Consider the following 24892-nt stretch of genomic DNA (forward strand, 5'->3'; position numbering starts at 1 on the left):
TAAGTGATGTGAAATGACATCAGTGGCAGTGCTCAGTCAGTGTCACTTCCTGTGAACTCTAACACGTAGGCACATGGGAGCACACACACTGGCACAAACAAACATATTAAATAGAGCAATTAGTAGGACATGCTATATGTGGAGTTAAACTCTGGCACACAATAAAGACCATGAACACAGAGTAAAACAACTGTATTATTCAAGTAGCAAAAAAATGCAGTACAAGAAAATATTTGCTTTAAGAAGTTATCCTGAAAGTGATTTTTTTATAGCTATTTTTGGATTGGGTTGAGTAGTAAAATCATACTACATGTATACTAGATTACATCATTTCTCAAGGTCTATACCAACATTTATCTTACAGATAGAAATACAATGTACAAGTCATAAAAAAGCATTAGCATTTCTTATTTCTTTAACCTGCATTTGATAACATGAGTTGTAATGTAATTTGATGATAGGTTTCTAGCATATGCTTTTTCAAATAGAAAAATAGAGGAATACAGTATGAGACTTTCACAAAGATAAATTCTGTCTTTTGATTGGGTGATGGTGAGTCATTCAAATAACAAGTCCAAAGAGATGCACTGTAAATGGTTAATGTTTTAATCAACATTGGCTCTATACTGTACATTCATGTAACACAAAATCCTTTGGAGGGAGCTAAGATAACATGGAAGACAATCTCATTATACCAAGTCTCAGGTGCCCCCTGACCAACACACAGGACAACAGAATAATTCATCCATCACACAAACCCAGGTAAAAAAATGCTCAGACTGAAATGAAATGCTTACGCACCTAAAAACAAGTCACCTTCTAGTTTTGTTTTTTTGGTCCATATCCTATTTCAGTGTAAAACAATCTATAATCTTAAAGGTTCATTTACAGGTTCACTTTCTTAAAAAGTGGAGGTAAACTACAACTAGACAGGGTGACAGATTAAGTTTGTGGTCTGATGATAAGCAATTGTAATCTAAAACTGCATTTGCTAAACAGTATTTTCTACAGGATTGGACTGATATTGAAAAGTCTTGCCGTTTGTACTTAATCGATGTATTCCACAAAGGCCAACAGAGTGCTATCTTCTCTCTCTAGTGTAGCCAGAGAATGCAGTACCAAACCAATTATAATTGGTCCAAAAATCCACCCACAAGGATTATAGCATAGTAGGCCATGGAACACTGCAGAATATAAATATCAGAAACATTTCAGCTGTGTTTAATCAGTTGGTGGGGAAATGGTGGAGAAGAGGGTCGAACACGACAAGAAAATGGCGTTCGAGTAAGATTCCCTGAGCATTGATTATTTTCTTGCTAACTACAGTACGTATATCTACATCGTTTATGGCAATGATTTCCCCAAGATCATAAATCATTCAAACCATTTCAATTTATACACATCTAGCTAAATACATAGCTAAGTGATGCAGATACATAGTCTAAACCAGCGTGAGTATTATCAGGAAGGACTGGTATTCTCCATTTTTTTAAATGATGGTGCTCAAAATAAAAAAAACTTCTATCAACTCTTTTTGGTCTCATTTACAGCAGGATCACATAAAGCCAGTGAATCATTGTGATACAGTCAGGAGATTCCTTTCCTAAGCATCTACAAACCAAGAGTTAACTATTATCTTAAAATAAAATGTGAATAACTTATTCTTATTCTCTACATAACAAAAACATATGACTTGAGTAAAACTGAGCTGCAAATGGGGGTGTAGTGTTCCCAGAGGCATGGAAGAGACAGTCACCGGCAAGAACACATGGTAAAATATGAAAATAGCAAGCCGGATGAAATTCTGGAATAAATCTTCAATTTAAGGTCAAACTTTCTCTTCTGTAAGCAACAAAGATGTAGAAGCCACAAACAGAAGAAGAAAATTCATAGTGTATCAAATACTGTACTATAAAGTTGTATGAGAAACAGTACATAAATGATTTAGAGTAAATAGGTATATATGCATGCTAAAGGAGGAAACCCTAACCACATGGCTACTGTTACACTGATGGTCCCCATTCTGATTCAAACCAGTGCTCTCTTGTTACACTGGAAACAGTATTCACCTACATTGGTCATCTCTGGGAAGATACCATAGTCCAACGGGAAGAATTAGCCTATCTGGACCTTAAAAATTAGACCTCAAGGCAGACTATTATGAAGAGATTATAAAATCAGATTGAGAATATGGTTGCATTGTGGTAAGAATAAAATAACAATATTTTGTTCCACACACACAAACTCCCATGTGGTCAGAAATTGACTGTTGAATGGTACCGAGCTACACTGAACAAAAATATATAACGCAACATGTAAAGTGTTGGTCCCATGTTTCATGAGCTGAAATAAAAGATCCCAGACATATAACACAAGCACAAAAAGCTTATTTATCTAAAATGTTGTACACAAATTTGTTTACATCCCTGTTAGTGAGCATTTTGCCAATATAAGGTGTGGCATATCAAGAAGCTGATTAAACAGCATGATCATTACACCTTGTGCTGGGGACAATAAAAGGCCACTTTAAAATGTGCAGTTTTGTCAAGCAACACAATGCCACAGCTGTCGCCCAAGTTTTGAGGGAGCATGTAATTGGCATGCTGACTGCAAGAATGTCCAACAGAGTTGTTGCCAGAGAATGTTAATTTCTCTACCATAAGCATCCTCCAATGTTGTTTTAGAGAATTTGTCAGTACGCCCAACCGGCCTCACAACCACAGACCACGTGTAACCAGGCCAACCCAGGACCTCCACATCCAGATTCTTCACCTGCAGGATCGTCTGAGGGGATGTGTGGGGAGATGCTGAGGAGTATTTCTGTCTGGGGAACAACTCATTCTCCCCAGTGGGTGGGCCTGGGTACTCAGTGGGTGGGCCTATGCCCTCCAAGGCCCACTCATGGCTGCACCGCTGCCCATGTGAAATCCATAGATTTGGGCCTAATTTATTTACTTCAACTGACTGATTTCCTGATATGAACTGTAACTCAGCAAAATCTCTGAAATTGTTGCGTTTATATTTTTGTTCAGTATAAATATGTTCAAATCCATTCATATGCAAGTAAAATGCACTAGACTCCTGAGTCATATCGGAATTACAACTCCAGCTTTCACTGTATCACCCAGAAATTATCAGGAATAATTCAAAATGAGTAATACATTAAAATAAAATCATAACATTATTAATATTCACCATCAATAACAATATATATTTTATATTAAAATGTCATTTAAATCATACAAAAAAGCATCTAACTAGCTAGTTTGTTGATTTCTGAAACAAGAAATCAAAAGACTGCCTTCAAATGCTACTCGTGATTGGGAAATACAGTGTTTCGACTGGGAAATAAGCACTTGAACAACACTCCCAATTTGGAATTCGTAGAGGGAAAGTCGGAGATGGAGATGATACTCAATTTAAGAGTTGTGACGTTTCATCACTGACCTTTCACCTTTGATGCCGTCAAACTTATCAATGTGGATAGCTAAGCAAGCTAGCTAACTTTATCATTAGCAATATTAGCTAGCTCATTTTGCTAGCTAAAATGTCATTGGTTGAAGAATTGCTCTGACTTCCAAATCAGTCATGTTGGACTTACGACTTAAAATTTCCCAGTCCTGAAGAGCATCTAAAGGCAACAATATTCCATGGGACTTCGGACGGTCTGGTTCAGGTCCAGAAGTGGTGTGAACCATGTTGTTCTTCCATTGTCACAGGAGAAACAATATGAGAAATCTGTCAGAGAAATAGGTAAAATAACTGTTAGTTGTGGAAATCCAAAAAATACAAATGTAGAGTTTAAGGCATGTTTTTTGTGGGTGGAGTTACTGCTCTCTCACCATGACAACACTTCCTGCTGGGGCACCTCCTCTTCCTGAGGGCCTGGTCTCTTAAGTTGGTTGTCCTTCTCTGTACAGACACATGAGTTGGTTCATACAAATAAGCATGTGGTCCACATTAATCTCCCCTCTTACAATTGGACTAGGCGTAAATGAAACAATCGACCAATCAATGTCTCATAGCATTCAATTCCGTTTCTTCACTAGAATGATATTAAAACATTGATAAACGTACCACTCAGGTGTCCGGCATCTTCGTCATCCAAGAGGTTGGCATTGGAGGCAGCATTACCCAGTCTGATAGAGAATGTTAAGAGGACTGGCAGTGATTTAAACATAATTACTAAGCCTGCTGGACCAGAGTCAAGGCCATGAGAGGACCTCCTAATTCAGCACGCCCCTAATAAAGCCAAAATGGATACTAAATGGGACATTCCCTGGAATTCAAACCCACTAACATCATAAACAAACGCAGATATTACAGCCACTCATCAACATGCAGGGATGTCTCTCAGGGATAGTTAATTACATCTTTACAATGCAAGCGCATCTGTTCAGTTCAATTGAAGCTCAAGGTCACTTCTGGCAAGGACAAAAGAACCATTGGGCAATGGAGGCCTGTCAGGGAGAGGAGGGGGAGGTGATGGGTGGGGTAGGGGACCACTGGTGAAGTGGAAGGATACGAATGGTGTTTCAAGAGGGCTCTCCTTTTCGTTTTTCTTCTTCTGGTCTTTTCAGAGAAAGCTCTAGCGACTTCAAAAAGCTTCTTCCGTGTAGCTGTGGAGGATTACAGGATCAAATAGAAAGTGGAGAGAAAACAGAATTGGTTAATTGAATAAAAATGTCAAATCAAATCAAATTTTATTTGTCACATACACATGGTTAGCAGATGTTAATGCGAGTGTAGCGAAATGCTTGTGCTTCTAGTTCCGACAATGCAGTAATAACCAACAAGTTAACAGTTTGGGCTGAGATTGTTTTAATTAATATGACTTGATTGGATTTGAGAAAGCATATGTCCATCAATACATACTTATATATTTCAGAAAACATCTTATTCTTAATATCTTATTTGCCGTTTTAAAGAGCAGGAATGGTGGAGACTTTTACTACTGTATACCTTTCAGGAGCAGCAACTTTAAGAGGGTAATGTCCTTCAAATGTATGTTGATTTCTAATAATGACCTTGCTGTATATAGACACCATCCCTCATTTCCAGTTCCATGCACTGCTAGAACCTTCTAGAACCATTTCATGCTAACTGGACATTCCCAACGTGGAAAGTTCTGATAACATTTGGAATTTGGGAGCGACAGAGAGACACATACATTGAGAAAAATATTTAGTTACGCCCCAGAGATAAAGCCAGAGATTGGGAGTGTTCTTACATTTGCCCATGTGCTTGAGTTTGTCACGGAACAAGGCATCGTCTGTAACATTGGTGCAGGCCTCCCCAGAGCCTGAGGCACAATTATCTCCTAGAACACAAACAAGCAGCGTGAAATAGACCCCACAGAGATGCGCAAGAACAGAGAAAGACACACACACGTCTTATCAAGGCATGATAAGACGCACACAGAGACATGTGCTTCTACATCTGCATTGCATACTGTTTGGGGTTTTAGGCTGGGTTTCTGTACAGCACCTTGTGACATTGGCTGAAGTAAAAAATAAAAAATAAAGTCTATAAATACATTTGACTGATTGAGTGATTGATTGACAAACAACGACTGAGATGCACACAGAGTCACACTTCCTCTTTGTGCCTTTAAAATAAAGCATTTCACTGCAGGAGCCTACATGAAACCTGGACCTTTTCAGAGCGAGAGAATACTAGGATGTAGCTGAATGCTATGGAGCGCAGATGAATGATATCTACCTGGAGTGGACATCCCCATGAAAGCTGTTGAATGATGGGACTTGGATGTCTTTGACTCATACTGCAGCCGATCTAAAACAGAGAGAGCCGATGTCTCCGCATCAATATGGTTATGGGCATAGAGGCACTTAGCAGGACAACCTGCAAGCCTTCCTTCATGCATTACTAGTACAGAAGTGGTGAAAATGAAGAGGAAAGCACTGCCATGACAGAGACCCTTCTAATGACTCTTCATACCTTGATTGGGATGAAAGCATAGTGTTATCATCACTTAGTACTGTAGAAGACATTTGGAAACGTTGCAGAAAATAATCAGTGTGAGGATGTATTACTGAGTGTGTGCTTGGACGTGTGTGTGTGCACACCTCTCTCAAGGGAGATGAGGAACTCGCGGTTGCGCTGCAGCTCCCTCATAAACTCCTCGTTCTGCAGGAAGAGTGCGATGCGCTCATCTCCCAAGTACTGCTTCAGCTTCCTCTCCTGCTCAGTCTCCATGCCAACCTGGCCTGCCCTGGCCCCCGCCCCCGGCTGAACCTGCTGCGTCATGGACGACAGGGATGAAGAGGACGAGGGCTCGGTCAGACTACTCTGCATTAGGCTGGTGTATGAGCACTGCAGGGAGGAGGGAACAGAGAGAACATTGTTAGACATGTCAAAGTCCTATGTGGAAATACTTGAGTTTTTTATCAAATTGCACCATGAATTGAAAATAATATCTCGTTTTTTGGGTGGCGTCTTCATTTTTGGAAGACTACCAGGGAACTGATTATGTATAAATAGCTGAACTGTATTTTGCTTAGCGTGCAGCCCGTTGCAGAGGCTGGTAATTATCCAGCCAGTTGGTCATCAGAGCAGAGTGCCAGGCAGCCAGCAGTCTGTAAGTAATGGCAGTGTGGGTTAATGGTCCATTAGGTGCTGACCCATAAATCTACCTACTGGCAGACTATCCAGCTGCTGAGGCAGGATCCGCAGGAAGTCATCAGGGAGGTTGCCTAGTAACGGTGGGTTCCAGTTCCTGTAACTGCCAACCTGCCATTGACTGGCAGGGGGGGGTGGACAAGGAGGGGGCTGGCAGGGAGGAGTTTGACTGGCATCAAAGCTGGCAGAGAGATGGCAAAGGATATTGTTAGTTCCATTTATGCTACATTCTGTAACAGTAAATATCAATAATTTTGTGTTGGTCATCTTCAAAGGATCCATCTAACATAAACATTACTGTTTTTCTTTCTTCTGAAAGGTTCTCTCCTTGGCACACATATAAAACATTGTGTTCATATACCAAACTATCACTAGTATTAGGTCTACAGATCTACCCAAGTTAGAGCACAGTTAAGAACATGTACCTCGCATGGATTTCATAGCTTCTGCACTAGCATTCATTAGACAGCAGGTGGAGCATTGAATGCATTATGAACCTCTTAGCATTCAAAGCACTCACAGCATGAATCGCTGACGAGCCATATCATGTATTAGATATAGAGAAAGCACCAAAGAAGAATATGCATCTAAACACTCATGTAAATGATGGTTTCAGAGAAAATGTATTCATTAATTCACATTATCCCAACCATCTATTATTCTCCTTTAAGTGAAATGAGGTCAGAGCCAGCCAGGTGGCCCTGAGACCTCCCCCTTCCCTCCTTTATCTTCACTTCACTTCACTTGCCTGGGAGGTGGTGAGGCTGTGGGCAGGACCTCGTCTGGGTACTTCCTGTCGTAGATGTGCATGTCATAGGAGGGCGGGGAGTAGACCGGCAGGGGCTCCTCGTCAGAGCTGTCCGGCTCCAACGTCCTCTCCAGGATCTACAAGGTCAGAGGTCAGGGGAGACATTGAGAATGTTCTAAAGGACATGACAACCCCTTCAGATGGCACATATGAACACTTCAAAGAGCAGATGAAATGAAAAATGAATCTGTATTATAACCGCTCATTGGAAATGCAGCTTGGCCTTTATGGCCTTAATAAGAGGCAATGTGAGGGCTTTCATTGGGCTGTTTTACTAACGTCAAGCAGCAGGTTTTCATCCCGTATATAATCAATGTAAATTAACTTCACTTTCCAAATAACAGGCTAGCATGCGAGGTAGAACACGCTCCACTATAAGTATTAAGTTCAGCTCTTCATCATTTATTAAGATAAACATTTCCTCCTCTCTCTCTGGTCATTCAGAGTGATAGAGGGAAATAAACCAAACAAAGTTAAATAATATCCTGTGTGGAGCATGGTGTAATTGGTGGAATACTGCCAGAGTGGACTGAGGCTAATAAAAACACAAAATATGGTTGGAATTTAGAGACCTGCAGTAATTGAATCAAATCCAAAGCGAACAGCTTGGCAGTCCAATAAGGCACTTGATACAGCCTTGTTACTACTCAGAAAGAGTTTATGCATCAGTACAAAAGGAGTTCATGAATGTCCAAAGGAATGGCTTGTCTTGGCTGTTCACAGCAGTCAACACATTGCTAGAGAGCATAACCTACCTCTGGGTATTGGCAAGCTTTTGAAGACCGCTTTAGACAGCCTATCAAAGCTTTCTGTCCACAATAGCAGTGTATAATTACAGTGACCTCCAGAGAAATGCATGTCATCCACTACAACCGCATATTAAAAGCAACATCAAATACTTTTCCCTCCTCAGGAGCAACCATCTGGTTTGAAGAGGCAAACAAATAAATACAATGAAATAAGGTGTATGAATGAATATGGTGTGAAAAAGTAGCTTACAACTTTGACATGCATTTCATGATAAACTATAGTCACTTAGTTTAATCTGGGCTACCCACTAGTTCCTATACCAGTAGCCCCCAGACGTACCTCAGAAGGAAGGCTGTCCTCTGAGTCAGAGCTGTCATTAGAGCCGTGTCCGTCTAGGCTCATCTGGAGCAGCTGGTCGATAGTGGAGTCCACGGCTCCGTGATTGGCCCGCAGAACACACTCTATCACCTCCTGTTCCATGCTGGGGAACATGGTCCTGAAGTCCTCCATGGCCTGGTTGAACTCCAGACGCCGCACCGTGCGCCCACTCCCACCGGGACGACTGTTGTTGAGTTCGCCTGGAGCAGGGCTTTCCTCGTGCGGCGCCACATCACCATGGTTACCACTGCTGTTGCTGTGGCGGCGGAACAGGCTGGTCATCATCCAGAGAGCCTCCAACCTCCGTACGGCGCCCCTCCTCCGCGCCGGCAATACCACCCGAGAAATGGTGGCTCCTAGTCCTTGGACGGTGGGCGCCCACCGCCTGCCTCCCCTCCCCTGGCTTAACCCTGGCCTGCTGCTTCAACTGTGCCAGTCCACCTCAGGGCCCTCAGCGCTCGGCCCCGTTATCCCCTCATCATCACAACACCACAGACAGCCGGTCACGCTTCTTCCTCTGTTTTTGAGTCAGCTGCATCCAATGCTGTGAGGATGTGGTGGCTGGTCTCCCCAGGCAGGCAGGCAGTGTGTTGAGGACACAGTGCTGCGTTCTCTCTGATCAGAGGTGGGCTAGCAGTGCCCTAGGACTTCCAGCCCACACATCCCTTCAGCACCTGCAGTGTTGGGAACAGGAAGAATGTCAGGAACAGCAGCCATGTTGTGGAGAAGCAGACAGATATGTTCCTCTCGAGCAATAGCCGAGGTGTGTCCAAGGAGGCTATAGAAAGATAAGGCTATAGATTTCTGGGACACACACACAAAAAGTGCGGTTACAATTCAGCTTGGGGGCCGTCTCAATCAGAGTCGCTGACTGATAACATTACTTCCCCAACAACGACACCCTGCACCAGCCCAGTCACCCTAGGTGTCCGCATTCCCACAGCAACACTTATGTCCCCAGGCACCAGAAAAGCGTCAGCCAGTGCCAGCAGAGGAAAATGGTCCTCTTTCCATCGTTTTTGATGTTTGACTGTGTAGCTTTCATTTGGGTGATTATTAGCTAGCTGGACACAGTTAAGATATTGTATGAATGTAGGAGAGGCCATTAGAAAACATAATTGAGCACACAGGATGAAATGGGGAAGTGTGACGTGAACCTGTGAATGTAACGGCTTTCTAATGGTGAAGGAGAGTCGGACCAAACTGCAGCGTGTCTATTGTGATTCATCTTTAATAAACAAACGTAACACACAACAAAACACTAACACTACAAAACGAAAACCGAAAACAGCCTATACAAGTGTCTACTAACCTCTAACCAGGACATCAAGACACACAGGACAATCACCCACAATACAACCAAAGAATATGGCTGCCTAAATATGGTTCCCAATCAGAGACAACGGTAAACACCTGCCTCTGATTGAGAACCACTTCAGACAGCCATAGACTCTCCTAGAACACCCCACTAAGCTACAATCCCACTATACACACATTCCAAAATCCCAAGACAAAACACACCACAATACAAAAACTCTATGCCACACCCTGGCCTGACCCAATACATGAAGAAAACACAAAATACTTAGACCAGGGCGTGACAGTGAATCACAGTGCCGCACCAAGGACACAGTGCTCTGCCCTGTCCTATGGTCTGGCTGCTAAGAGTTTCTGCAATTTTTATTTATTTATATATTTTCTAGATGTCATGGCACACCATATGATCTGACACAAACATACAATGCATTCGGAAAATATTCAGATCCCTTGAGTCCACCTGTGGTAAATTAATTTAATTGGACATGATTTGGAAAAGGCACACACCTGTCTATAAGGTCCCACAGTTGGCAGTGCATGTCAGAGCAAAAACCAAGCCACGAGGTCAAAGGAATTGTTTGTAGAGCTCAGAGACAGGATTGTGTCGAGGCACAGATCTGGGGAATTGTACCAAAATAATACTCTTTGGCCTGAATGCCAAGCATCACATCTGGAGGAGACCTTGCACCATCCCTATGGTGAAGCATCATGTTGTGGGGATATTTGTCAGTGGCATGGACTGGAAGACTAGTCAGGATTGAAGGAAAGATGAACGGAGCAGAGATCCTTGATGAAAACCTGCTCCCGAGCGCACAGGACCTCAGACTGGGGCAGATGTTCACCTTCCAACAGGACAACGGCCCTAAGCACACAGGCAATACAATGCAGGAGTGGCTTCGGGACTACTCTCTGAATGTCCTTGAGTGAGCCTGGACCACTCAGAAATAGCTGTGCAGCGACGCTCCCCATCCAACCTGACAGAGCTTGAAAGGATCTGCAGAGAAGAATGGGAGAAACTCCCCAAATAAAGGTGTGCCAAGCTTGAAGCGTCATACCCAAGAAGACTCAAGGCTGCAATCGCTGCCAAAGTGTGCTCCAACAAAGTACTGAGTGTCTGAATACTTATATAAATGGTATTTCCGTTTTTTTATACATTTGCAAAAAAAATGAAAATAACTTTTTGCTTTTCCATTATGCGGTGTGTAGATTGAGGATTTATTTTTTAATCCATTTTAGAATAAAGCTGTTAACGTAGCAAAATGTGGAAAAAGTCAAGGGGTCTGAATACAGATTAGCAGAAGCCAGAGACTGAAGAGTCTGAACATACAAAAGACATAGCCTATCTTTACATTAACACTTACTCCTTAGCATAATAGATTCTATGCTAAACTGACTGAAAGAGAGGATTGACTTACAGCAACCAATCCACAAAGTAGAATCACTCGTTATGCTCTTCTTCCAGATACCTCTCTAGGAGAGGATAGGTCTTATCAAACATCCTGCAGGCAGACATCAATTGAAGCCAGTGAGCTGTCTGGGGGAGAGCCCACGTTGTCAAATCAATCATTGCCGAGCTGGCTGAATGATATTCCCCACACACTGATCCCTCACTTTTCACTATTCAACACTAATCTGTACCTAGCACCCAGCTATATTTAGCACCACAATCCACCACAGCTCTTTGTCCTCGTGTAGGCTGCATAGCTGGAGCTGCTTACCGATACGGGAGCCAGGGGAGGACTGCTTTGCCCTTGTGAATTACATAGAGCATAGGGCTTGCTTACGTCACTCATAACTAATGCCTGCTGGTCAGGCCCTGAGCTGATTACAGATACCGGGGGTAGGCAAAGGACAGTTTCATAATTCTCTGTGATGAAAGAGAGAATGCACAACATATGGTGCTAGATACACACAAATATTATCATCTTTGGCGAGCTAGGCCTAGCTGTTTTGGATTTCACCAATCAATATGAAAAGAGGGGATCTCTTCCAGGAACCTCAATTCTCCTGACTAGGCTAAGGTACCATTGTAGGCAGCGATGTTATCATATCATAAGAAAATGACAACCTGGTATCACTATGTATGAAGTTATTTGCAGTATGGCATCCTCTTCTGCAGTGAAAAGCTCGATAGAAATATGACACTTCCCCTACCATTCTAATCATTGCCAACCCAATTAAAATTCTGTCAGACCCCAGTTCCATGGCAATGGAAACGGAAAACAAACCTCCTGCCTGGTGCCGTAGGCGATGTCAATCTGATTTGTGCAAGTAGTCAGAGACAAATTCAAGACGCAGAACAGCTGTGAACATGCTTGATGAAAACAACGGTCTTACCTTCATGCAAAGCAAAGCAAAAAGGCAAATGCTATATACAGTGCATTCGGAAAGTATTCAGACGCCTTGACTTTTCCATGTGTTGTTATGTTACAACCTTATTCTGAAATTAACCAAATTGTTTTTTCTCTCCTCATCAATCTATACACAATACCTTATAATGACAAAGCAAAAACAGGTTTTCAGCAAATGTATTAAAAAAAATAACTGAAAAAAATACATTTACATACAGTACCAGTCAAAAGTTGACACACCTACTCATTCCAATGTTGTTCTTTATTTGTTATATTATTATACATTGTAGAATAATAGTGAAGACATCAAAACTATACAATAACACACTCTCAACCAGCTTCTTGAGGTAATCACCTTGAATCCATTTCAATTAGAAGGTGTGCCTTGTTAAAAGTTCATTTGTGGAATTTATCTCCTTCTTAATGCGTTTGACCCAACCAGTTGTGTTGTGACAAGGTAGTGATGGTATACAGAAGATTACCAAATAAGGGCTAAAGACCAAATCCAAGAACAGCTCAAATAAGCAAAGAGAAATGACAGAAAAGACATGAAGGTCAGTCAATCCAGAAAATGTCAAGAACTGCACTTAAAGTGCAGTCGCAAAAGCCATCAAGCGCTATGATGAAACTGGCTCTCATGAGGACCACCACAGGAAAGAAAGACCCAGAGTTACCTTGGCTGCAGAGGATAAGTTCATTAGAGTAAACTGCACCTCAGATTGCAGCCCAAATAAATGCTTCACAGAGTTCAAGTAACAGACACATCTCAACATGAACCGTTCAGAGGAGACTGTGTGAATCAGGCCTTCATGGTCAAATTGCTGCAAAGAAACCACTACTAAAGGACACCAAAAATAAGAAGAGACTTGGGCCAAGAGACACGAGCAATGGGCATTAGACCGGTGGAAATCTGTCCTTTGGTCTGATGAGGTCAAATTTGCGATTTTTGGTTCCAACCGCCGTGTCTTTGTGAGACATAGAGTAGGTGAACGGATGATCTCAGCATGTGTGGTTCCCACCGTGAAGCATGGAGGAGGAGGTGTAATGGTGCCACTGTCTGTAATTAATTTAGAATTCAAGGTACACTTACCCAGCATGGCTACCACAGCATTTTGCAGTGATACGCTATCCCATCTGGTTTGCGCTTAGTGGGACTATCATTTGTTTTTCAACAGGACAATGACCCAACACACCTTCAGGCTGTGTAAGGTCTATTTGACCAAGGAGAGTGATGGAGTGCTGCATCAGATGACCTGGCCTCCACAATCACACAACCTCAACCCAGTTGAGATGGTTTGGGATGAATTTGACCACAGAGTGAACGAAAAGCAGCCAACAAGTGCTCAGCATATGTGGGAACAGCTTCAAGACTGTCGGAAAAGCATTCCAGGTGAAGCTGGTTGAGAGAATGCAAAGAGTGTGCAAAGCTGTCATCAAGGCAAAGGGTGGCTACTTTGAAGAATCTAAAATATAAAAAACACTTTTTTTGGTTACTACATGATTCCATGTGTGTTATTTCATTAGTTTTCATAACAAATAAAGAAAAACCCTTGAATGAGTAGGTGTCCAAACTTTTGACTTGGTACTGTAAGTATTGAGAGCCTTTACTCAGTACTTTGTTGAAGCGCCTTTGGCAGCGATTACAGCCTCAAGTATTCTTGGGTATGATGCAACAAGCTTGGCACACCTGTATTTGGGGAGTTTCTCCCATTCTTCTCTGCAGATCCTCTCAAGCTCTGTCAGGTTGGAGGGGAGCGTTGCTGCACAGCTATTTTCAGGTCTCTCCAGAGATGTTTGATCGGGTTCAAGTCTGGGCTCTGGCTGGACCACTCAAGGACATTCAGAGACTCGTACCGAAGCCACTCCTGTGTTGTCTTGGCTGTGTGCTTAGAGTCTCTGTCCTGTTGAAAGGTGAACCTTAACCCCAGTCTGAGGTTCTGTGAGCAGGTTTTCATCAAGGATCTCTCTTTACTTTTCTCTGTCCATCTTTCCCTCGATCCTGACTAGTCTCCCAGTCCCTGCCTCTGAAAAATATCCCTACAGCATAATGCTTCCACCACCATGTTTCACCATAGGGATGGTGCCAGGTTTCCTCCAGACGAGACACTTGGCATTCAGGCCAAAAAGCTCAATCTTGGTTTCATCAGACCAGATGATCTTGTTTCTCATAGGTCTGAGCGTCTTTTAGGTGCCTTTTGGCAAACTCAAAGCTAGCTGTCTGGTGCATTTTACTGAGGAGTGTCTTCCGTCTGGCCAATCTACCAAAAATGCCTGATTGGTGGAGTGCTGCAGAGATGGTTGTCCTTCTAGAAGTTTCTCCCATCTCCACAGAGGAACTCTGTCTGAGTTACTATTGGGTTCTTAGTCACCTCCCTGACCAAGTCCCTTCTCCCCCGATTGCTCAGTTTGGCCAGGCGGCCAGCTCTAGGAAGGGTCTTGGTTCCAACCGTCTTCCATTTAAGAACAATGGAGGCCACTGTGTTCTTGGGGACCTTCAAGGCTGCAGCCATGGTGCAGAAATATTTTGGTACCCTTCCCCAGATCTGTGCCTCGACACAATCCTGTCTCAGAGCTCTACGGACAATTCCTTCAACCTCGTGTCTTGGTTTTTGCTCTGACATGCACTGTCAACTGTGGGATCTTAAATAGACAGGTGTGTGTCTTTCCAAATCATGCCCAATCAATTTAATTTATCACAGGTGGACTCCAATCAAGTTGTCGAAACATCCATTTTAGAATAAGGCTGTAACTGAACAATGTGGAAAAAGTCAAGGGATCTGAATATTTTCCGAATGCATTGGATGATCAATGGAAACAGGCTGCACCTGAGCTCAAATTCGAGTCTCACAGCAAAGGGTCGGAATACTTAAGTAAGGTATTTCTGTTTTCAATTTTTTATACATTTGCAAAAATATATATAATAATAATGTTTTTGCTTTGGCATTATGGCATATTGTTCTTAGATTGATGAGGAACAAAATAATTTAATCAATTTCAGAATAAGGCTGTAACGTAACACAATGTGGAAAAAGTCAAAGGGTCTGAATACTTTCCAAATGCACCGTATCAGGGATGAACTACATTCAGCTGCGGGCCAATTTTTCTTGAGCGGAGGCTCGGGGGGCCAGAACTACAAATAAACTACAAATAATTGTAGACAGCAAATTGACCACAAGAAGCCCAAACAGATATATTTGACTAAAACATCATTTCAAATCCCGCTTACATTTGTATACGATCACATACATCTCTCTATTATGCTTTGGAACAAAATAATTGCATATATTATTATATTATAGTAGAATGGACAGATACTGTTAAGGTTGTTGCCCTAAGCATGTGCAGATAGCTTTGATGCTGCTACCCTTGGGGTAGCTACTGTAGCATAAGGGGCATATAAGACTTCCTCGTCTTACACTCACAACTATGATGAAATAATATTATTCTGCAAAAAAAATGTCATGCCCAAATATTACAAAAGCCAATTATGATGAATTATGATGAGTTAAAAGCTGATCATATTATTTTTCAGATTCTAATTTTCCAGGCTGACAACTTCCCATCATACCTCAGAGACTTTTGGAACCTGATTAAGACGGAAGTGGAGAGCAGCAAAATCCCTGTCAGAGAAATACAGTGTGTAAAGCAACAGAACAATGGCCTAATAGCAGTGGATTGCCTAAGCCAAGCTAACATGGTACCAGGCTACTGCCCTCTTCATACAAAAGTGCAAGCCTGCAGCACCAGCACCATCACTGGCCAAAATCACTGTGGTGTTCAGATGAAACGGACATTGTGCTGCAGAAATAAGAATCTCTCCATCCCCTGGAGCATTCTGAAATGAAGCCAATTTGAGCAGCTTATAGAGCTGCACTGGTCCTTGATATGAGTAGCGGACTAGCGGTCATCAGTTCTCTTAGAATGATTATGATGTCCGCCTACACAAAGGACTGCATGTCTGTTTTCAGTTAACACAATACTGTAACCCTGCGTAAACACACAGTCTAACACTGAGGTGCTAGGCTAGAGCTCAGTCCTGGACCAAAATGGGATTACCCTGACATTGAATATGTCCCTTACTTTTGTATTTTCCCTCTAACTTAGGCCTAGAGACAGGAACGAAAGCATCTCTGGCTCCAATAGGCTAATTAACGAAAATATGTCCTAACTCCAAAGACCTTGCATCAGTCTGTGGTGCCAGTGAGTGATAAAAGCACTTTACTTCCAATAAGATCTTATGATGAAAAATACCAATATTCATGATAGGTCCATATATTCTGGGCCTTCTGCCAAATTAGAGAGCAGAAGTTTACTTCTCTCCCTGGAGAGGTTTAAAAAACACACACAGGAAATTCTTAGCTCTCCCATACTCAGGAAAACAGTGGGGACAGCATTCTTGACCCTGTAGTCACACTTTCCACAACAACAATCCTAAAGCTCTCCCAAGGGCGCTTCTTAGTCGGGTCCCCAGCCTCTCTGGCAGCCAAGCACAGGGAGGAGACTTACTTCACTCTACAGTCCTACCAGAGCCATTAGTGTCCTCTGTAATTATTGGGACAGTGACACATTTTTTGTTGTTCTGGCTTTGTACTCCAGCAATGATACAATGACTATGAGATTAAAGTGCAGATTGTCAACTTTAATTTGAGGGTATTTCATCCATATCGGGTGAAACATTTAGAAATTACAGCAGTTTATGTACATAGTCCCCCCATTTTAGGGGATCAAAGGTATTGTGACAAATTCACTTGTGTGTATTGAAGTAGTCAAAAGTTTAGTATATCAAAAATCCCATATTCGTAGCACGCAATGATTACATCAAGCTTGTGACTCTACAAACGGGTTGAATACATTTACTGTTTGTTTTGGTTGCATTTTAGAATATTTTGTATAATTTTGAAGTCACTTGTAGAATAAGAATAGAATATTTCTAAACACTTCTACATCAATGGGGATGATACCATGACTACATATAGTCCTGAAAGAATAACAATGAGAGAGAAATGTACAGATATACAAATATCATACCCCCATGAAATGCTAACCTCTTATCATTGCAATAACTGGGGAGGTTAAAATATTTGGCGGGATATATGTGTGTCTAACTTTCTCACTCATCAATAAAAACATGTTGTTGTTTTTTACAGTCAGCAAGCAAGAGCTAGCTGTAGTAGTAAATACAATGCACAAAATACCTGTACAACATGCTGGGACTCCAAGAGCGAAATATGAATTATTAGTTATAATACTGCAGTGAATAGCCTATAGGCCTACACAATGAATTTACACATACACACCCATTCAAAAGTTTGGGGTCACTTAGAAATGTCCTTGTTTTTGAAAGAAAAGCCATTTTTTGCCCATTAAAATAACTTCAAATTGATCAGAAATACCGTATAGACATAGTTAATGTTGTAAGTGAAGAGGCGACTCCGGGATGCTGGCCTTCTAGGCAGAGTTGCAAAGAAAAAGCCATATCTCAGACTGGCCAAAAAAATAAAAGATTAAGATGGGCAAAAGAACACAGACATTGGACAAAGGAACACTGCCTAGAAGGCGAGCATCCTAGAGTCGCCTCTTCACTGTAGACGTTGATACTGGCGTTTTGCAGGTACTATTTAATGAAGCTGCCAGTTGAGGACTTGTGAGGTGTCCGTTTCTCAAACTCGACACTCAAATTTACTTGTCCTCTTGCTCAGTTGTGCATCGGGGCCTTACACTCTTTCTATTCTGGTTAGAGCCAGTTTGTGCTGTTCTGTGAAGGGAGTAGTACACAGCATTGTACGAGCTCTTTGGTTTCTTGGCAACTTCCCGCATGGAATAGCCTTCATTTCTCAGAACAAGAATAGACTTACAAGTTACAGAAAAAGGGTCTTTGTTTCTGCCCATTTTGAGCCTGTAATCGAACCCACAAATGCTGATGCTCCAGATACTCAACTAGTCTATAGCAGGCCAGTTGTATTGCTTCTTTAAATCGGAACAACAGTTTTCAGCTGTGCTAACATAATTGCAAAAGGGTTTTAATGATTTTATCCTTTTAAAATGATCAACTTGGATTAGCTAACACAACGTGCCATTGGAACACATGAGTGATGGTTGCTGATAAATGGGCCTCTGTACGCCTACGTAGATATTGTATTACATAAAAAATATAAAAAATCTGCCATTTCCAGCTACAATAGTCATTTACAACATTAACAATGTCTACAATGTATTTCTGATCAATTTGATGTTAATTAAAAAAGGACAAAAAAAGTGCTTTTCTTTCAAAAACAAGGACATTTCTAAGTGCCCCAAACTTTTGAACGGTAGTGTATATATAAAAAAGATAAATATGAAATGACAGGCAGCCAAGGATAAACGTATTGCTTCAAATAGGAGAACAACTCGTAGCATACAGATAGCCGAGCCATCCACATGGACCGTTGTCTTTCCCATTCAGTAGCAGCTGCTGCATCAACCAATTTCATCCATTCACTTTGTCCACATTGAACAACCATCTCCTTTCGACTCCAAAATTCCATTGAACTTTTCTACTCTCTTCAGCGTACAGAGATTGTAAAGAAACCCTTACATGATTGTGAAAGCTGTTTTCATGAGTTACAGTCTGTGTAATTCTGCGATGCCATGCTCGTTGGTGGTTTTAAGACAACTGGGAAAAGAGGTCAAGTCATGACTTCGGTGATCTTCAGGTCGGAAAAGTCTGATGCCAGAGCTTCCGACTTTGAATTACTAGTTACTGTTCAAAATGATTTTCCCAGTTGACCCCAATTTTTTTATTTTACCTTTATTTAACTAGGCAAGTCAGTTAATTAAGAACAAATACTTATTTTCAATGACAGCCTAGGAACAGTGGGTTAACTGCCTGTTCAGGGGCAGAACGACAGATTGTACCTTGTTAGCTCAGGGACTTGAAATTGCAACCTTCCGGTTACTAGTCCAACGCTCTAACCACTAGGCTACCCTGCCTCCCCAAATGTTATTCTGAGTTCCTAGTTGTCTTGAACAGACTGAAGTCGAAGATTTCCGAGTTCCCAGTTGTTTTGAACACTTACTTCATCACTACAAGCACTGTTTGATTCACAAGATATTCATCACTACAAGCACTGTTTGATTCACAAGATATTCATCACTACAAGCACTGTTTGATTCACAAGATATTCATCACTACAAGCACTGTTTGATTCACAAGATATTCATCACTACAAGCACTGTTTGATTCACAAGATATTCATCACTACAAGCACTGTTTGATTCACAAGATATTCATCACTACAAGCACTGTTTGATTCGCAAGATACTTGTTCTGGATACGCCAAGCACAAAGACTGATCAAACAGCCAATGGATAGGAAAAGTGAAATGCCCACCCATCCGGGCAGAAGGGTTGTACACCAAAGTTACAGTCTAATTCAATACGTAAATTACAAAATGCTAACAAACACTGACATTTCATCTTTTACAAATTACACAACCTCCCCTGGACAATTTTTAATACTAAACCCTCCCTCTGAATGAAATTGAAAAAGCCTGAACCTCCCCCATTTCCCCCCGGGTAGCAATTGCGAAATTTCGACCGCTTGTCATGCCCTGGCCTTAGTTATCTTTGTTTTCATTATTTTGGTTAGGTCAGGGTGTGACAAGGGTGGTTTGTTTAGTTTTTGTATTGTCTCTGGGTTTTTGTATGTTTAGGGTTTTTTGTATGTCTAGGTGTTTATATGTCTATGATTTCCTCGATTGGTTCTCAATCAGAGGCAGCTGTTTATTGTTGTCTCTGATTGGGGACCATATTTAGGTAGCCATATTCATTGGGTATTTTGTGGGTTATTGTCTATGTATAGTTGCCTGCGTCAGCACTCAATGTTTACAGCTTCACGTTCGTTTTGTTGTTTTGTAGTTTGTTAAGTGTTCTTTGTTCATTAAAAGAAGAATGTATTCTAATCACGCTGCTCTTTGGTCTCCTCGTCACGACGAACGTGACACCGCTCCCTTACATCATCAACATTTCAAGAATAAAGTTCTATATGAGTGCTAAAATGGCAGCCAAACTCTCTCTATATACAGTGCATTCGGGAAGTGTTCAGACCCCTTGACTTTTTCCACATTGTTACGTTACAGCCTCATTCTAAAAATGATTACATTGCTTTCGCCCATCAATCTACACACAACACCCCATAATGACAAAACAAAAACAGGCTGAGAAATGCTACAAGCTTGGCACACATGTTTTGGGGGAGTTTCTCACATTCTTCTCTGCAGATCCTCTCAACCCTTCAGGTTGGATGGGTAGCATTGCTGCACAGCTATTTTCAGGTCTCTCCAGAGATGTTCGAACGGGTTCAAGTCCGGGCTCTGGCTGGGCCACTCAAGGACATTCAGAGACTTGTCCGGAAGCCACTCATGCATCATCTTGCCTGTGTGCTTAGGGTCATTGTCCTGTTGGAAGGTGAACTCTCGCCCCAGACTGAGGTCCTAAGCGCTCGGGAGCAGGTTCTCTTTACTTTTCTCTGTTCATCTTTCCCTCAATCCTGAACAGTCCCCCAGTCCCTGCCACTGAAAAACATCCCCACAGCATGATGCTGCCACCACCATGCTTCACCGTAGGGATGGTCCCAGGTTTCCTCCAGACGTGACGCTTAGCATTCAGGCCAAAGAGCTCAATCTTGGTTTCATCTGACCAGAGAATCTTGTTTCTTTTGTCTGAGAGTCCTTTAGGTGCCTTTTGCCAAACTCCAAGCGGGCTGTCATGTGCCTTTTACTGAGGAGTGGCTTCCGTCTTGCCACTCTACCATAAAGGCCTTCTTGCTGGAGTGCTGCAGAGATGGTTTTCCTTCTGGAAGGTTCTCCCATCTCCACAGAGGAACTCTAGAGCTCTGTCAGAGTGACCATAGGATTTTTGGTCCTTGTCCCTTCTCCCCCAATTGCTCAGGTTGGCTGGGCGGCCAGCTCTAGGAAGAGTCTTGGGGGTTTCAAACTTCTTCCAGTTAGGAATGATGGCGACCACTGTGTTCTTGATGATCTTCAATGCTGCAGAAATGGTTTGGTACCCTTCCCACTCCCACGTCCAACTATTCTCCACACATGTGCCGACACAGTATGCACTGATCTTGTGCACTAACAAGGTATAGCCAGAACCGTACTGTAATATATGTATAATTTGTCATTTGTCATCAATTTAATTCTATAATGCACATCATATGATTTTTATAGTATTTTTCTGAAACACAAAAATGCTTTAAGATAATGCAATACAATTATAGGGAAAAAAATAAATGACAAAAATCAGCTGACCAGAAATAACATGATAGGTGATGGTATGCACCTGACATTGAAATAGAATTGACCCCAGCTATGGACATCTGAGCCAGGAGACCCTTGGGGCCTGGTGGGCAAGGCAGCAGCACAAGATAAATTGCACTGTGATTGCTCGTGCCCGTGGTACACCCGGCTGCGTGGCTAGTGAAGCACGCGACACCACTCACCAAAAGGTCGCCAACTTCATCTCATAACACTCTTCAGGTGACAGTTAGCTGGTTGGTTACCTGCTAGCTAGCTAAGACGAGTTAATAAACAGAAATTGCAAGCAGAAACATGCAAACCTGTAAAACAAAAAATCTACAGGACAGCTAACATGGAATAACTTAAGTATTTAAAACAAAAAACGACATTTGAAATGGTGTATTGTACTTGCGCCATTGAAATGTAGCTAACGTTAGTGAGCTAGCTTTAGCAAGCTACGTTAGCTTTGCTAGCTAGCATTTGTGATGTGTGAAATGTAAACTCCCAACCCTTACCAGGCAAAGAGCGGGCGCCAACATCTGCAGCTAGAAAAGGAAGTAGCTACCCCATTCCTACTATCGAAATTCAAAAACAATGATTTGTTTACCCAAGGGGCGATGGTAAACGTTGACGGAAAGTCTTTTCTCTGGGCGCAAGTTGCAGTTGCGACGGAATAATGTGCTGTCTGTCATCCAATGATGCTCTTTCTCCCACTTCTCCACGACGATCAAGCTATTGCACGCAAATTCAGTCGAGCATGGATAGCCTTGCTTGACGGTGGAGTTGGATAACCTGACCGCAATCCTTCACCGTAGTTCGGAGTCACGCGCGGCGCAGACACATGGACACAGAGAGCCGCCTAGTGGAGAAATATGGGAATCACAGAGGCCAAGGGGCAACAATGATACTTTTATGTTTTTGTAAATAAGGATGACATTTTGATAAACGAAAACAGCAATTATGTAGCCTACATGCTATCATATACTTGTGTAATCCCCAAATGCTTTATTTTTCATAAGCAAAATTGCAATAGCTGGAATAACTGCTGTACTAAAGTTAATACATTTCTGCAAAATAAATGTATTCATTCATGAAAACAAGAGGCAACTCATGTGTGACAATGGCCTCTGACTTAATCCTCTTTGAGAGGAGGGGGGACAAAAGGCTCCAAACAAAAAACACCTGCTTCTTTACTAGCTTGCTTTTCCCTTGGGGTACTCACAATTCAGATCTAAACTGAGCCTCTAAGAATGGTCGTCACGCTTGACTTCAATTGTTTTTTCAGTTGGATCTCATAAATAATGTTGGCAGCAATAAAACACTGATTTCATCCTCTCATTTGGTCAGATGAGATGGCCAACATTCTCCAGTGTTGCAGTATTAGGCTAACATTTAGTTACACTGAATTATTCAAATTAATATAGATAATTCTCTTAATGAAAACACGCAATATCTAATATTCATCTCCTTTATATCTTCATAGATTTTACCATTTTAAATAGGGTGCATCATCCAGCCACCTTGAACTGTGTACACATCAGAAGAGGATCAGTTGAAAAGGAGGGGGAAATTGACATTTGACCTGAATAAACAGCACATCAATTGTAATTTATTCTGCAGCAGGCCATACAGACTGGAAAGGTCAGTAAATCAATAGAGCATCTATGGGTTGGTTTCACAGACACTGATTAAGCCTAGTCTTGGAGTAGGTAGTGATTTCCATTGTGAATCTCTGTTGACACATATTTCTTTGTCTAGGACGAGGCTTAATCTGTGTCCGGGAAACCGGCCCTTGGTGTCTCTATCGCTGAAAAAAATGATTTTTTTTTTGTTGCCTAAAATCCAAAATGGCACAAAGCAATCTGACAAAATATTAAACACTATTGCTGTCAATTAAGCTGTGGGTGAAAGTAAAAGCTCTCTAATGAGTGGAATAGTTAGCATCCCACTGCTGGCTGACTAATCAGGAAATGGCACAGCCACCCAACCATCGTGTTTTAGTCATTTTATTTAGACATCCCAAATAGAAGGCAAATAAAACATTGCGCATGTTTACGTAATTTGACAAACATACATTTTTAAAAATGTAGGAATGTTTTACCTTTCTGCTAATCAGAAAATTCTTCATATATACAAAATGACCGCTGTTAATGTTCTAATACAAAAGATTATCTTTCACATGTCTAGTATTTTAACTACCACATCCTCAGAACTAAAATTGTTTTGTACAAAGATATACATTCAACTGCCTTCACAGGTGTCCCAATAATTTCCAAATCATTTTTTTAATTTTTTGTTAAAAATGCTGAAACGTTCAATTCAAAATATTCACTTCGTTGCATCTCATAAGTGTATAAAATTTGGCAAGCAGAATAGGCAATTACAGTGCATCTACTCAATGCATAAGAAAACACATCATTGGACTTTCTTTGAAAAAACTCAAGAGGGAAATACAACTCACATGCATCGTGTGTGTGTGTGTTCTTTCAGGACAGAGTATACTATACCTCACACAGCACAAAAACCTTGCAATGGTGATATGGCATTCAACAAATAAAACTGTTAGAGAGAACATCCTTAGGTTTAGCCAAGTAAGAAGTCTTATCTAGTAATGGTAATCTATGGGTCTTAACAGCCATAATGTCAGAGATGTGCTGCCCAGGACATGCTGGCCCGACCTGCTGCAGCAACACTACAACGTGATCTAGTAATTCATTATTTTCCTACCCTTCTCAGAAATCATTAGTGTTTTGTTCTTCATACATCAGTCCATAAATCACCATGACACAGGCGGAGACTGAAATGGATTACAAGATTATTAAAATGGACGGCTATGTTAACAAAAATAAGAGTTCTTGGATCCCTAGTCTTTGAAGGACTTCTACTTTTTTCTTTTAACAAACAAAGATATATGGTGAGTTAAATATTACAAAGTAACATGGGAAAGACCAGGATTAAGTTAGACATGTATTCAATTAAAAGCTCAAATAAAGTTGACTGGGCTACTCTCAGCGAGTTTCCTGAGCAGAAGGTCCAAACTTTTGGGGTCCTCAAAAACAAAATTATAAAAGGTTACAAAATATTTCTAACAAAACTAATCTGTCACCAACATGATAATAATAGTTTAAGAAATAAACATTGGTGAACTTCAGGACCATTCCCTCAATGGCATTTGTAAGCCACTAGATGGCCCTGGTATTATGTAGGCTGGTTACCTAACACTCCAATTTGATCTTTGATAATACTGCTGTTTAGTTACACATGGGATATGCTTTCAGTGCAAGACTAGTTCCTTTCTCAGTTTGTATAAAACAATTGACATCAACTGATGACCAAATAAAAGAAACACCTCTGCCATCCCTAATAAAGAG

The 24892-nt window shown here is 41.5% G+C and overlaps 1 protein-coding gene across 3 annotated transcripts; it reads right to left on the reverse strand.

Annotated features, from left to right (window-relative positions):
• Nucleotides 1–585: 585 nt before the first annotated feature.
• LOC115105771 (CUE domain-containing protein 1-like) lies at nucleotides 586–22352 on the reverse strand. 3 transcript variants are annotated; one of them, XM_029628142.2, is made up of 11 exons: nucleotides 22129–22352; nucleotides 8537–9249; nucleotides 7388–7524; nucleotides 6658–6820; nucleotides 6087–6333; nucleotides 5722–5793; nucleotides 5231–5320; nucleotides 4526–4619; nucleotides 4078–4139; nucleotides 3843–3912; nucleotides 586–3738 (listed from the first exon to the last, which is right to left on the reverse strand). In XM_029628142.2, coding segments are annotated over exons 2-11 (1260 nt in total). In that variant the 5' UTR covers nucleotides 8861–9249; nucleotides 22129–22352; the 3' UTR covers nucleotides 586–3737. The 3 variants fall into 3 exon arrangements, with proteins under 3 accessions (XP_029484002.1, XP_029484001.1, XP_029484003.1); XM_029628141.2 differs by having other exon boundaries at nucleotides 22037–22352; XM_029628143.2 differs by lacking the exon at nucleotides 22129–22352 and adding an exon at nucleotides 11308–13910.
• Nucleotides 22353–24892: the final 2540 nt, after the last annotated feature.

The sequence above is a fragment of the Oncorhynchus nerka genome, linkage group LG22, assembly GCF_034236695.1.
Source record: "Oncorhynchus nerka isolate Pitt River linkage group LG22, Oner_Uvic_2.0, whole genome shotgun sequence".
Lineage (NCBI taxonomy): Eukaryota > Metazoa > Chordata > Actinopteri > Salmoniformes > Salmonidae > Oncorhynchus > Oncorhynchus nerka.